This window comes from Pezoporus flaviventris, unplaced genomic scaffold (assembly GCF_033815535.1).
Source record: "Pezoporus flaviventris isolate CSIRO_AGI_PZ_B2104156 unplaced genomic scaffold, CSIRO_AGI_Pfla_v1 ptg000063l, whole genome shotgun sequence".
NCBI classification, from domain to species: domain Eukaryota; kingdom Metazoa; phylum Chordata; class Aves; order Psittaciformes; family Psittacidae; genus Pezoporus; species Pezoporus flaviventris.
In genome coordinates, this window is record NW_026892611.1 from 661,471 (window position 1) to 676,791 (window position 15,321).

The following is a 15,321-nucleotide window of genomic DNA, read 5'->3' on the forward strand; positions in this document are numbered from 1 at the left end:
GCTGTTTTAGCATGAGATAATCCACTGAGGTGAGAAGCATGGAGCAGGATTTGAGCTAACAGAGGCAGAGTTTTTCCAGGGACCTCCTGCCATACCATCTCCAGGCACTCCTTGGGCACAGACCCATCTTTTTTCTCCCTCTGTTAAGCACCATATATAGCTGTAGCACAGTCTGTGCTAGTGTCTTGGCAGTGAGAGCCTATCTCCTACCACCTACAGAACAACAACAAGACAACTAAAAGATAAGCAACATCAAACTGAGAAACTAGAAGTATAGCAAATGAGCATCCAAAGCCAGCTGGGAGCTTGCTTACAGCCAAGACCCCCTGCTTGTTCCTACAGCATAAGCCAGCACAGCAACAGGTCCACCTCAGAAATGAAGAGCTTAACGCTGCCTTTCAGAGGCAGGGTGGCAAGCTGGCTGTACAGAGCAGAATCACTCTGTAAGCAGGAACAAGGGGGCTGCTCAGCACGGGGCTCTCTGAACCACAGGGGAATGGTCCTTCCTCACTGTGCAATTATCCACTGCCCAGAAAATCTGCTTTTAGTGAGTCCCTAAAGAGACAAACCTTCAACAAAGTGGCCAAGAAAGGTCCCTTTGCACCTACCAGGCAGTGTCTGCACCCTCGCCATGCTGCTCGCACACTGTGTCAATTTTGGTGACAGCCAGAGCTCAGCCTCACCTGCTCTCCACTTGCTGCTGCAGGTCCTGCACCTTCTTGCAGATGTCCCCAGCTATCGCATAGGTCTTGCCAACCTTGGTGAAGAGAGCAGCTACCTTGTCAGTGCGCAGGAAGCCGGCAGCCCTGCGCTTCAGCATGTGCAGGAGACACGCTTCCACCACACCTACGAGAAAGGGAAGGAGATGAAGTGATGGGCACTGCTGTCCTTTGGTCTTCCCTTCGGTGACTGTCATCTGCTGACACCCACTGGTCAGATGTGAAGAGAACAGAGCTGCAGCAGGGGCAGACAGAAAGACCAGATCTCAAAACTGGATGAAGCAAGCGTGTGTCTAACCTCAACACCAAACACCTTGTAAGTTACAGATAATGTCAGTGCACAAATGAACCACAGGACTGAACATCTCCCTCTGTTTTCATCCCATTTTACACATCTCTGTGAAAGAGTTCCCAATTCTACTGAAAATGAACTAAAAGCAAACTCTCTACTCAACTTCTTGTGGCAGAACCAGCTCCCCCACCTCAAGACAGAATGAGGTAGAAATCTGCTTTTACTGATGATCTGTTTTGAACACAGGCTCCTAGTTATCCTTGTGAGTTGCTGCATCCATTTCCTCCACTTGTGGTCTGATGTTTGCAACGAAAACTGAGGAACTGAGAAGGAAATGTAGTACTCCTACAGCCTAGGAGGGAACAGAGAAGCAGCCAGACCTATAACTACAAGAGATATGCCTGTGAGGTTCATTTTGCAAACCTTACTGTAACACGCTCTGATGGTCACCAGGAAAAGACTGCATTGCACTACTTCAGCCTGGCAGGACTGTGCATCAGAGATCTGAACAGCTCTCATCTAAACTGCTGCAGGGAAAAGAGAAATACAAATAACAGAACAAAACAAAACCCAAGCTTTCCTTGTCTACCAGCTTTTAAATGGAGACTGCAGATGACTCATCCAGTCAGCACTGTCCACGAGAAGGTATGAAGGAAACAGAGCAATTCATTCACAGGGAGGGGAGCAGAACAACTGCATTGGCAAGGTATGCTCACAAAACCCACGCAGGCACAGCAGCCCTCGCAGAGGGCTTGAGCTCAGCAGCAGCGATGCTCTCCTGCTTTCAATGGCAGCAGGCAGTCCTGCACCCAACTGCAGTTACAATTGCCACCTTAAGTGTCACAAATGGCCCTCCATCTGCTCTGACACACACTGCACCTCTCCCAAGCTTCGGCACTGAGCTTTAATAGAAGGCAGTGTTTTGTTGTCCTTTAAGCCCAACGCTGTCAGGTGCTGAGCAATCCCTGAAGACTCCCCCTCCTCGCTGTACTTAATGGCCTCCAAACCCCATAATACCTGAAAGCCCGGCCTGAGAAAGACCCACCCTCACTGCTCAGTCCCTGAGGATTAACCTGAGTCACAGGGAATGGCACTGCTTGTGTTCATCCAGCTGGGAAGCTACGGAGTCAGAGGATCACAGGATGCGTCTGCACTGAACAGCGTCAGTATAAACATCCCCTTCATCTCCACTGCTACCCTTGCTTTGTGAGACTGAATTAACGCAAACATTAGGAGAAGCATTTATGAGGTATTAATAACTTCACGTTTTGTGTCTTATCGCACTGGAAAAGAGAAAGCTGTAATTGGCTTCCTGCTATCACTCACTACACAAATTACCCTAATGCGTGTTCAGAAAGCACAACCGCTTGCTCCTGGAGTGCAGAAAACAGCACTAGAAAAGCAAATTGGAAATGTGCTGTGGGATAACAGTGCCGCTGTCTTGCTTTCAACTGTGAAGGCAGATATGTTTTTAAGCTAAGTAATACTGGATAAAATCTGACAGAACATAAAATTTCCACGGGCAGCCCTAATTTCCTTATGAGACCATCACTGGAATGCAATACTGACAGCTTGGGGATTTGGGATTGTTAATTTTTAACCATTTTTTCTGCAATACAACTAACCCAAGTTAGCAAAGCCAAGTCTTCTAATCGTATACCCTGACTTCATTCTCTGTAAAACAGAGAAGTCAACGTTCTCTCCTCTTCTCCTTCCTAGTACTAAGTTTGCTCAGACAGCAAATTCTTCACAATAAATGCTATATATTCCCTTATCGTACAACCTAGATGAGAACTCTGCAACTCCCAACTTCATCTTACAATGAAACAGGAAACATGTATTAGCTTCACAGTCTCTCCTCAAGCTGCTGAATGGGAAATGTCACATAAAGCTGCTGGCAAGCCAGAAGCCAGGATCGTGATGCACCATGCTGTGACCAGCTTCTTCCAACACTCCAACAACAGCTACAACTCAAAGCAAGCCAGGGAAACCGTGTTCTTCCTGCCCACCATGTCTCCAAGAGGAGAGCCCCGATAACCCCTTGGTGACCAGGGCTGTGTGCAGCTGGCCTAGGGCTATAACGGAATGACTGTCCTGGCATTTCTTACTGCTGTTTGCAAAGAGGGTTCAAGCCCACGAGAAGCAAAAATCAGACCGAGATGTTGTATGGCAACAATGGAGCAATGGCCTCAGCTTTTGCAGGCTCCTGATCTCAGGACATGAGCTTGGCTGCACCAAGGCTACCGAGCAGTCTGACGCCGCTTCCCACGCTGCTGTGCTTCCCAACCAGCACTACTGACTCAGAAGACAGCCACCCCCTGCTTTTTCATCCCTATTATGCACAGAAGCCCGAGCATGGCACTGTTCCCTGAAAGGAGGACCAGGACACACAGGCACATCCCTGCTTGACCCCCCTCAGCAATCAGCTTATTCCAGGAAACATCCGCCGCAATCAGAGGACATCTGTAGGTGGCAAAGGCAGTGCCTGTGCTCTCACACGAGCGGGAGCCCGGTGCTGATGACATCTCTGTGAGCGAGGCTGGTTCTGCTCAGAGGAAGAGGGAGCATCTGCGTATCTAACACAGAAGCAGCAGCGGGGGTGAGCGCTGCTCGGCTGCCCACAGGGTTTTGCAAGGCCAGGTAGAGCAGCACGGGAAGAACAAAGAGTGAAGACAGCCCAGGGATGTTCTTCACATCGCAGCCACAGATCCTGTCTAGCAACCATCACAACAACTCCCAACCCAGCTGCTGTTCTGCTCTGTCTTTCAATTAGAAATAAAGAAAATGAAGCAAGCAAGGCAGCTTCCCGGATGCCTGCAGCCATGCAGCAATAATTGCTTCCAAATCTTAAATGAAGCAACCTGCCTTCAAAAATAACTGCAAAGAAGTGCACTGCGGTTGCTCAGGAAACAGGCTCTTTTCCCACCTTCCCTGGTGTGGGGTTTTTTCTTTCTTTGAAACAATAAAATATTAATGAAACAAATGTAGTGGAAAGCACAGCAGGCACAGCTCCATCAGTAACACACGCTGCAGCTGCTATGGAGGGCCATCTCCACAGCGACCGGCCCCAAGATTTAATTATTCCATCGTGACATTTCTCATCACAAGGACTTGGCATAATATCAGTCCCCAGATGACTGCTATGTATGTCTGCAAGGGGAGAGACACTGGAATTAGCTGCTGGATTGCCTCAAAATGTATGTTCCACAGGATGAGAGATGAATGCGCCATGTCCAGGTCTATGTGTCCAGCACCCTCAGGTCTGGGTCCAGGTTACAGTCCCACTTCATTCCCCTCTACATCACCCACAAAGTGAGGCTAACACTACTGTCTGACTCCAACTTTTCTCCTCGGGCTCCTTTACACAAGGGAATTACCCCAAAACAGCTCACTGACTTTACATTCACATCCAACCTAATCCATGTCAGCTTTCAAATACACAGTGCTTTGTATCCAGTTGAAGTGGGAAACACTGGAGGAGAACAGTGCATCTGGCACACAGATGCCCTGCTATTCCATCCCAGAGGGACAGTACAGATATCACCTCCGAGCATGCAACAGCAGGGAGGCAGCCTCCAGCACAGCAAGGGGCACAAGAGCTTCACAGCACATTAGCTAAAGAGGTCACCTGGCTGGAAGAGCCAACAGGAGGTTTGCTGTGTGTCCAAAGGCAGACACCAAGCTCCCAGCACAGCCACATTCTCCTGCACACACAGAGCCAAGCTCAGTCAACAAGGAAACTTGAACTTGGACATCCTGAGCAACCTGCAGAAGTATCACCCTCAAGCTGCAGAATCCTTCCAAAGACATGAGAGGAGCTGGCGAGTGGTGCTCAAATGGCTTTACAGGGAGGAAGTAACAGTATTTGAGGACATCTCCTTACCTCCACTTACCTTTTCCCTCTGTCTCTTCCACAACACTCCGATGCCTACTTTCTAAGCACTGGATTGAAACAGCAAAAGCAATCATTTTGCAGTGAAAATAAACCAGCACTTACAAACTCTTCTTCCTGAAAACCTCCCCATCTTTGCAGTTAGGCTGCTCATGCTTCTTGCATTTGGTAATCTGCAAGGGAATAAGTGTTGTTTCTTGGCCAGCCCTTGGATTTAAATCAGTTCCCCATGGCAGGCTCTTGGCATTCATCTGGTAGGCTTGGGGGGTGTTATAGATAGAGGAACCTTTGGGACAGGAAAATGAAGTTATTTACCTACTTTAAAGAAAATTAACAATTTTCCCTTTTCTGGAACCTGACACTAAAAAGTGATGAAGATTTAGCTGTTTCTGGAGGATGTGAACATCAGGAAGACATCAAGAGGTACTTTGGTGTACAACCAGGTAATTTATACACACGTACACATGCTTTTATTTATTTACATGGGTAAAAAAACTACTATAAGCTCTCTGGGCACAGCACAATGTGAGTGTGACCCGAGCCTGCTTCCTGTCACTATACTTAACAACAGTAAGTACATACAAACACTGAGTACAGAAAACTGCCCACATGCAGTACGTATACGTGGGCAGAGCAGCACTGCAACGTGGAACAGATCAGCAGAGCCCAGGTAATTCCCTTGTATGGTTCATCTGAGAGCAGCCATCCAAAATTCATTAACTGCAGCCAGTTTTGAGGAACATCCCCTGCAGTATCCACTGTGAATTTAATTAAGTGCAGGTATGTTATTGATTTACAGCTCAAATAACCACAGTCCCCAACACGCTTTGGCAGTGTCACTGGTTCATGCCTCCAACAAGGCTACTTCCTGCAGGCTCAGGTGAACAAGTTCAGTTTTCATCTTTTTTGCCTTTATGAAAATCTTGACGTGACTTAATGGAATGTGAAACAAGAGAGCTCTAGGGATGGGGCTAGAAGGGTGGGAAGCAGCAAAAAGCAGGATTATTTATGGGGTTTATTTAGCAGATGAGGTTTTCCTTAGACAGGAAGAAATACCGCAGCTAAATACCTTGTTTTCATGGAAACTGCACGGGGAATTGAATTCATGAGGCTGAAGGGAATAAGAACAAGTGAAAAGAGGAGGATGGTAGAGAAGCAGTTAGCTGCTCAGCATCTCCAGCTGCTGTTGCTTTACCTCCCTGCCGCAGAGCTGCCCAGTTTGAAACCAACTTTATTACCAAGTTATAGCATTCTATGGCATTGAGAAATGTGCACTGAGTAGATGAGATACCCAGCTGTACCTGCACACCAGCTAAGAAGCAAATGACTGTAGAGGAGATACCCAAATCTGCTCCTTTGTCCAAAGGGTTCTGCTTTGGGTATTTTATGTAAGACAGAAAAAAGATGAACATCAAGCATGTTTTTAAGTCTCAATCCACATTTGACATTCTGCCTTCAAATGCCAAGGACTGTAAACTCTCCAGATATAACTGCACTGCAAATAAGGGGCTTCATGTCACAAATCCAAGTACCCTCATGGGACACCAGGCAAGGATAACGAGAGAGCTGTGCTACAGCCAAGCTCACTCCCACCCACCTCACCTGATCTTCAGTACACCATTCATCAAACCAAGCATGCAACAACCAGTGCAACTGAGACGGGAGGATTCCCTCACCTATCAGCACTAAAAGCACTAGAGAATGCTTCATTTTGAACTAATGTTCCTCCCACCTCTGGTGCTGTGATTTAAACACCACAGTACAAGAAGTAAAGTCCAATTAAGTATTTTCTTTATAATCACAACCTCAAGCTAATGCCTCAGTGGTTAAGTACAACTCATGCTTTATAACAGGGCATCCCTTAATAGCCATATGCATCAAAGTTATCTATGCTGATGTGTTTCTTCCCTTGATGATGTACAACTTCTGTACTTTCTTTTAGCATATACCCATTTTTCATCTCCCCACAAGGCTGTGGAAATCTGAAGCTTGCAGCCTCACTGCAAGGCTGGTATATTTATTACAGGGTTATTTACAACAGCCCTACCGTGGTTGTATTGGACAACGGCAGCACTGCTAAGAGATGGTATCTTAGGGAGGTAAAAGGCACCATATTTCTGCTGCAGCTCTTATTCTGACTGGTGAGCTGAGAAGTCAAGATGCCCGATGTTAGATCAATTGGGAGGGCAAACTGTTTTCATCCCAAGCTGCAAAATGAAGGCCGTTAAAGTATCTATCACTTTTATTAGTGTTTGTTAAAGCACTAATGTAGCAAATCACTTGGAATCCACACAAAGGAAAATAGCAAGGTGATAGGTGCTAGGAGAACACCGAGTATTTCTATTTTACAACAGCACAAAGAGACATTATGTGTGCTTAGGCCTGCACAGAACCAGGTCCTGTGTAACTCTGCAGGGAGAGGCAGTCTTTGCCTTTAAAGAGTCCATCAGTAAAATTGCACTTGATGACTACCAGAAAAAAACCCTTTTGGAGATTACATGTGAGAGCAGATTCACTGTTACAGAAATGTTGAAAACACACTGTAAAAGAATGGTTTAATTTGAAAACTCTACTTGTAAACTGGATGGTTTGAGTCCCTATCAGCAGAAAGCACCTTTCCCATGGATGCAAGGTAAAACCAGCAGTTACTGGAACCTCAACCAACACTGTGTGGTTTAATGGTTAAGTTCACCCGGACCTCAAGCTACCTGTGCTTTGCTCTGCTGCACAGACTCCTATCTTCAATAAACCCCTGGGGGGTAAATATCTAAATGGGCAATCCCAGCTTTGAAGACAGCTCTGGCTGGGAAACATCAGGGCTGGGAGGTAGTGATTGCTCCTCTTTAAATCTTCACCATTAAGCTCCAAGGATCTCAATAACCCTCAGAAAATAGAAGTGTTTCCATTAAACACTATTAAGGGTAAATCACAGTTCCTGATGTTTCTAAATAACTGAATATGATCCAATTCAACAGCCCAGGACTAAAGTGAAATGTTCAGCTGAGCCCTCTAAAAGGGAAGAGAGAGAATATTTCACTTCTCAAACAGAAACACGTGCGATTCAAAACCTGTCTCATTTCACATCAGAGCTAATAGTCACCCTCTGCTTTTCCCTCTCCGCTACAGCACACCACTCATTACTTTAAAGCTCCTCTTTGGAGCACAATCAAAAACCTTTTCAATTTCTGTGAAGAAATATTTGCCTCCCCCCAGTGATGCTCATCTCTGGTGCTCTCTTCGGGCTAATGTGTTTATGAAGTGAGGCAGAATCTCTGCAAACTATTTTATCAGCATTATTCATCGCTGAAACTGTTCCATTTGTTTTCCAAACAGATGCAGTAAGAGGGAGGCTCGCTCCTATTCTGAGACCTGCATTTCCACAGCAGATTAAGTGCATTTCTTAATGTATCAGTGCCAGGGGTAGAAAGCCAAAGAAGTTCAAATAATAAATTGTCTGCTTGGGCAGGGGTTATTTACATCCATTTCGACATAAGTTACGTTTTTGTGAACTAAGGAGAAAACAAAGAGAGCAAAGTGAATTCTTATTTTCCTGTCAAACCCAGGAGAACTGTGCTATTCAGAAGCCTCAAGAGAATCACCTAAAAACCCCACAGCAAATGCCATCTCTTCCTAATGGGGCTGATTTGCAGAGGACTGGAAGGCTGTAACTCAACTGAAAGTGGTGAGAACAGTTTGTTGTGTGGACACTCCAAAACTGAGGCCCAAAATAGCTCCAAATCGATCTCCTGTTCCTTTCCTCTCTAAACACTTTGTTGCCACACTTGAAATAGGAGGCAGAGTAAGGGCTTCTATCAGGAGCTTATTTCTCCTTAAAAACAAAGGTTCCCAAATTGCTGCCTTCCATGATTTTAGTGCAAGTCTGTGAGTATCAGATATTCTTCTGAAAGCTTCACCACCTTGAAGCATGCCAATGGGCATGAACCTCTGGATAGGAAACGTGCTTAAGGAATACATTTCTATTCCTCTGTTTTCTTCATGAACTTTAATCCAGTCTTGTCATTTAGGGCCACAAAGGAAAAGATTTCTGACTCATGGTTTTTCATTGCTTATGGCTGGCAATCGTGACGTTTGGTGACTCTGATAATTGCTTGGATTTCAAGTCCTGAACGAGAGAAAACAGAGCCCAAGCTCCAGCATCATGCAGTCACTGGTTCCTAATTAGATCTGCTCTTTCAAACGCAATTAGCTTGGTGCAAAATGGGATAACAAGTCATCATAAAACCAACGAAGAAACACTCACAACTAACCACATCTTTGTGGTTAACCCTTGGGTATGTTAGCAGCTTGGATTCCTAACCAGCACCACCGGGCACTCCTGCACACATTGTCAAGATTTCCTGGTTTTCCACTGCCAGCTTTGACAGAGACATCCATGATTTCAGCTGAAGCTATCTGACTGGATTCCTGATTTACAGACTCTGACACAGGATCTTTTCTGATCTCAGAATAAGCGTGTGGCTCCAGAAAATCCAGTCACATCATTGCTTTCCCGTTGTCTATGACCTCCAAAATGAATGGAGCCCTCATCTGCTTCCAGATGGTGGGATGACACCAAATTAGAGGTGGGAAGTAACTGTTAAATTGTTTGGTCCATTCTTGGTGGTTTTGCACATTAACTGCAGTCAGGTTATACAAGGTTCTAAAATGTTAACAGGACCCAGAATCATTCTGTTTCACAGAATTTGCCAGTCCTTCTCTGTGAACAGATACTGACCTATACAGAGCTATTCCAGCTAACATACCCTTCTCATTATCCTCCAAGAAAGGAACACCTCCTGTTATCCAAGCCCAGGTGCCCAAGGGCTACATGAAAGGAAACTGCAATGGATGGATATGAGGTCTCCACATTAGGAGTGCTTCCAGAGAAGACTGGACTCATTGTCAGGCAAGTCAGCACCAAACTCGTGTTCAGACAAGTCTGCTCACTTTGGAATGGCAGATGTCAGCTGAAAGGCCTTAGGCCATCTCTCTCCTGTGTATAATTCACACAAAGGACACTGCTCTAAGGACTGCTTCCTATGTGGATCCCTTACTTCACAAGCTGCAGTGGTCACATCCTTCTCCTGTTTCAAGGGCTGCATACACGACTAAACAGTCACAGAGAAGGCATAAACACTCCTTTAATACTGAGATCCAGCCCTGCAGCCAAACCATATTACCTTTCCCAGTGCATTACTGGACAGATCATGACATTGATTTTGTTTTTCTGTTAGATCTGTGATATTTAAACACAGCATTACTCAGAAAAAACCAGTAACTTTCATCAGCTAATAAGAGAAGAAAAGCAATATGCACAATGGAAATGGAAACCACAAAACCTGAGGTTAATGCAGCTCAGTGAAGGGGACTGGCTTGTCTTCCAGGGCTAAGCAAGCCAAGCTCTCAAGCCTTCTCTCACCGGAGAGGGTCTCTTCCTCTTCTCTGCACATCCCATCTGTACTGGACCAGCACATGGATCTGCAGGTCCTGCAGTGAGTATTCCCAACAAATCTACCAAGATAGAGCAGGAACTTCACATTCAAAAATAGCAAATTTTCTGCTTTGGTTTCGAAGGGGAAAACGTTTCTGTACTGCAAGTCTGGTCCAGATAAAACACTGCTTTGGAACTGATGTAGAGTGCAAAGATAATGAAACAACACTGAGGTAGGGAGAGATGTGGGAGTGACAGCGGTCTCCCTGCCCCGCAGAGACAGCACGGAGCAGAACAGCACAGTGCGGGCCATGCGTCACGGATGTCAGCTACTGTTACTAAGGGAACGGCACCACATAACCCGGCTGAAGCATCCACATCCAGAAAAGCCTGTCCACAAAGATGCCCCAGCAGCCACAGAGCTGCGTCATTTCATTGTGCTGTGACTGACAGCACAGAACTGGTGAAATCCACTCACCAGCAACCTGGAGCCCAAAGGAATTCGGACTTTCTGTCCCAACGTGACACACATGAGCCACACTACGCAGTCCAAACTGAACTGCTACAGCTCTGAATCACAGAGCGAGAGCTTGCACAAATCAGACAGGATGAAAGAGCAACTGGGATGTAACTGGGTTATTAACTGGGTTGAGAACAAATACAAAAACATCATTGCTTCCCCACAAGGATGAAAATGTCAGCACTGTTTTCCTTCTCTCAGATCAAGCAGGTAAAGACCACAGGCTGTAAGCAGAGTCATTGTGGTTACAACAGATCTCTCTCACTGGGTGAGTAGAACTCACCTGCAGAGAGCCATTATTCCTCCAGGAGCCAACAACAGTGGCACAGAGCTGCCCTGGGTCTGGAGAATGGCATTTCCTTCAGGAGCTTGCAAAGGTGAGCTCACTGCTTCAATGCCCAGTGCTCAGGGTGAGACACAGGTAGTGCTGATACCATGTCCCCCACCTTAATACACATTTTCTGTGGTCTCAGAGGGGCAGGAAAGGGGCCCTTAACCTCTGGATGCCAACTTATCTCCATAGAGTCAAATCTCATATAAGCTCCTCTAGATTCACAAATGAATTCTACACAACATGAGCTGCTCTTCTGTCCAACTGCATCGTATGGATGGAATCCAGGACCATGAAGACACATTTCAAGGGACAGAGAGACTCTGAGGACGCCCATTCAGGCCCAATGCCCTGCAGTGATCTTACAGGAAAAACTTCCTTCTGCTTAACAGATGATGCACCTAAGCTCTGCTCAGAGATGCCCTAGGATGCACATCTCAGCTTTGGAGCTTCTCATGCTTACCCCGTGTACCATAACAAAGCAACACTGAGAAAGGGTGTGGGAAAAGTGGCACCTGCTATTTCATTGGCACCTTCAGCCATTCAGGACCTGGGAGAGCCAGGGAATTTTCAGTTACTGCTGCAGACAGGCCCCGAAAATCAATTACCATGTATTGAAGAGTCTCTTGCTAAACTCAGCCTTGCAGGAGAGTAAAATGATTCACAAGAATTCTATATTTATAACTAAGATTCACTGAAAATGACTCATGCACTGAGCCAATCTAATTTTAAAGGGAAGGGAAAAACCTCTTGAAGAGGCACATGAAACCGGAGTGGGGGAAGGAAGAGAACTGCACAGGGAGGAGAGCCCCAGCCAGGAGCCATTAGACACATCTGATGGCAATGGTTTCTCCATTCACTCAGCTGAAGCAATAGCAGAACATTCAGCTTCTGGTCCAGAGTTAATGAAGTCTTACATTCAAAGCAGCTGCAGGCTGGAAACCTTCCTTAGGACAGGTAGGATTGCTGAGCAGTAATGAGGCCACTCATGGAGAGTTATTAGCTCTTTAGACCCTACCCAATTCAGAACACAAACCCAACTGGAATCACAGTGAAAGGCAGGGAGAAACATGAAGATTTTAGAGTATTCCTAATTTTGGCCGAGCAGACTCTAACAGAAATAGCTGTCTCCCCACCAGCCTTACATCAACACTGCAGCACATCCTGCAGAATGCAACTTCAACAGGAGAACACACACACACCCCACCAGGAGCTCTCCAGAGCAATCAGGCAGCCTGCAACAGGGCACGGGCTCAGGCTTCCCTCCCCTGCTCTCAGCTCGGACCATTTGCCTCAGTTACTTTTTCCCCCTCTGTATAGCACAGATATACTGTAGCTAAAACAGGAATGTTTAATATAACCACAAGCTAAACGGAGGAAACGGCTACAGTCTGTATTAATAGCAATAAAATGTTAACCAGAAAACGTGGCCAAATCTTACACTCCTGAATATGTAGGGATGAACAAATTCTCCTAAGCTGTAAGCAAAGGATGACTTGGAAACAGCAAGCAAGCTAGTGAAAGATTAGCCTTACATGGATAACAACCACACAGCAGGGCAAGTTGGAATTTCAGCACTGTAACAGGAAAAGGCAACTATGCTCAGTAACACGTGTCAATGCTGCTCTGCCTAAACAGCCCACTTATCTCCAAAGCCAATCTAACTTCCACTCTTCTTAACCTCTTTACTGTCATCAACACAAAACTGGGTATGTTTGGCTGCAAATCTCTGCTCTGTGAAATCCAGACGTGTTTAATGATGGCTGTTCTCCAGCCACTCTCAGCATCACTCCCAGTTAAGGCTTCAATGTGAAGCATGAAGTGAAAGCAGCCAAGGACTCGCAGGCCAACACACATATTGACTATAGTACATAGCTTGAATTCTCAGCACTGTCTTACTGTGTCAAATATTTTGGATACTGACATTTCGGTAAGAGTTTCTTGTTTGCAACGTGCACACAAAAGTGGCAAAGGAAAACAAAAGGTGACATGGGCCTGAACTCCAGGATTTCTAGTATTTAAATCCCTGCATTTACCTCTGACAGCAAATACATTTCTATAAGAGAAGTAAGATTATGGAGTGTTAGCTCTTGTGTGTGTCATTTACCACATAAGGCGATGATGTGACTGCTGTCTTCATGTACAAATTTCCGGGTGACAGCTTCTTCCATGATCTGCTTCACCTAAAGCAAACAGAAAAAAGTGGTTTTAAGACCCAACACAAACCAGCAGAGTTATTACAGATGACGCTCTCAAAGCTCTGATGCACCAGAGGCTATACAGAAATAATACAGTACATATAGAGAAGAGAGGAGCTTCAGGTTTTGCTTTGAGACACAGTTTAACAATTACAGCAAATAAAATCATTCTATTTATCACACTTCTTACTGCTTTAAACAAAGTTCCTCCCCAGTTTCAAGGCTGATGAGTCAAGCTCTAGTGGGAATTCATTGCAGATTAATGACTCTCAAAAATTAAGGGGGAAAACAGACAAACTCCATTCATCTGCAAGCTTACTCTTTCTCCATGGCTTCCTCAGCCTAACACCAGAGGAAACCTATTTGCCCCAGCCAGCTCATTTATCAGACACTCATTCCTTCCTGGCCACGGAGCACGCACTTTTCCACATGCAAATCCACAGTCATTTTTGGCTTCTCTCATTTGTGAGCTATAATTACAGGGACAGGGACACTCTGCCTAAATAAATGCCCCATCGCTTTCAGTATATGAAAGTAAGTGCTGCTGTGGCAGGACATGTCACAAGATACTCTTCTTGTTAAGTTGGAAATACACTGTTTGCAGCAGTCCTGGAATCCAATACACTATCTGGCACTAATCACTGTGTGCTGCTCTTTACCATCAAGCTCAGCAGCATGGGCTAGTACCAGCCTGATCTGGACTGAGTATCAGTGCAAGCTGTACAGCAATGGTCACCCTCCTGCTGTAGGGGCTCTGTGTACTGAGGAGACCTCAGCCTACGCTCCTAAGTAGGGTGGCAAGTGAGCACCCAGCTCTCATTACGCTGCATCTGGTACCCAAGATAACCAGTTTAAAGCTAGCTGGGTTACCATTTGCAGTGCTGACAGGTCCAAAGGTTTCAAGCCTTCCCACTCCGCACTGGAACCAGGAGAAGCCGCAGGTGCAGTGCTTGATGAACTCATGCTGCTGTGACGATGGGGTGGCAGCTGCTCTGAAGGTGCCTTCTCCAGTTTGGAGGGCTTCCTCCTCCCGCAGGACCAAGTGTGAGGCCAATTCTGGATGCTGTCACCAAGCAAGCCTTCCCCTGGCACTCATCCCGAGGCCTCCACTCCTGCACCCCCAGGCTGGCTGGCAGCAGTCTGCAGCTCCAGCTCTTGCGCACAAGCCTTTCAATACATGGAGTTCTCCTCACCTCAAATTCTGGATCAAGTGGATCCTACAGAATTTGGGCTTCTTACCAAACACGAGCCCTCTGGGCTGCAAAGAAAACATTGGCGAGGAGGGAGGAAGCAAAAACGTAAGAGGCTTTGAAAGCAGAACGTGTTTTATATCTGAGGACTTCCAAGCAAGTCTTCTGCACTTTATAAAACCTGGCTCACTGTTCACATACTCAAGCTGAACAACATGAACTACCAAGGCAATTTGTTTCTTTCCTATGCCATTCCTGACATGGCTATTAGAACTTTGGACCTTACAATAAAGCAGTGAGAGGTGGAGGCGCAAAAGGTTATCAGGAAAGAAGCAAAGGTGTGAGAAGGTCTCATGGATGGGAGCTCACCCAGGAAGCATCCGATTACCCTGTCTATCCAGCCATCCCCTCCTCACGTTTTTATTCACATCGTTGTTGATCTACAAGCTTGATGCCTGTTTGCCTTGTCAGGAACTCAACAAAACTAGTTCCAGACCTCACCTAGAGGTTTGCAATCATCTAGGTAACAGCACATAGGCAGCAAAGGGCAGGGGACAGGACAGCTGCACAGCTCCAGCTCAGATCCTGACCCACGTTTCCACAAGTGGGAGGCAGCGTGTTCCAGGAAACCAGCTTGTGGGGAAGCACAGGGACAGTGCAGGGCCATCCCCTGCCTCCAAGCCAGCTCATCCTGCCTCAGCCAGCCCATCTGTGAGAGGAGAACAGCGACCCAACCTTTGCAAGCTGT

At 46.1% G+C, this 15,321-nt stretch overlaps 1 protein-coding gene across 6 annotated transcripts in view; it reads right to left on the reverse strand.

Moving 5' to 3' along the window:
- Window positions 1-15,321, reverse strand: part of SGSM2 (small G protein signaling modulator 2) — a 44,008-nt gene that overhangs the window by 22,870 nt on the left and 5,817 nt on the right. For all 6 annotated transcript variants that reach the window (XM_061469897.1, XM_061469892.1, XM_061469895.1 and 3 more), the window contains exons 2-3: window positions 13,293-13,368; window positions 684-846 (exon numbers count right to left, since the gene is read on the reverse strand). In XM_061469897.1, the coding sequence (XP_061325881.1) occupies window positions 684-846; window positions 13,293-13,368 (239 nt within the window). The remainder of the gene's footprint in view (window positions 1-683; window positions 847-13,292; window positions 13,369-15,321) is intronic.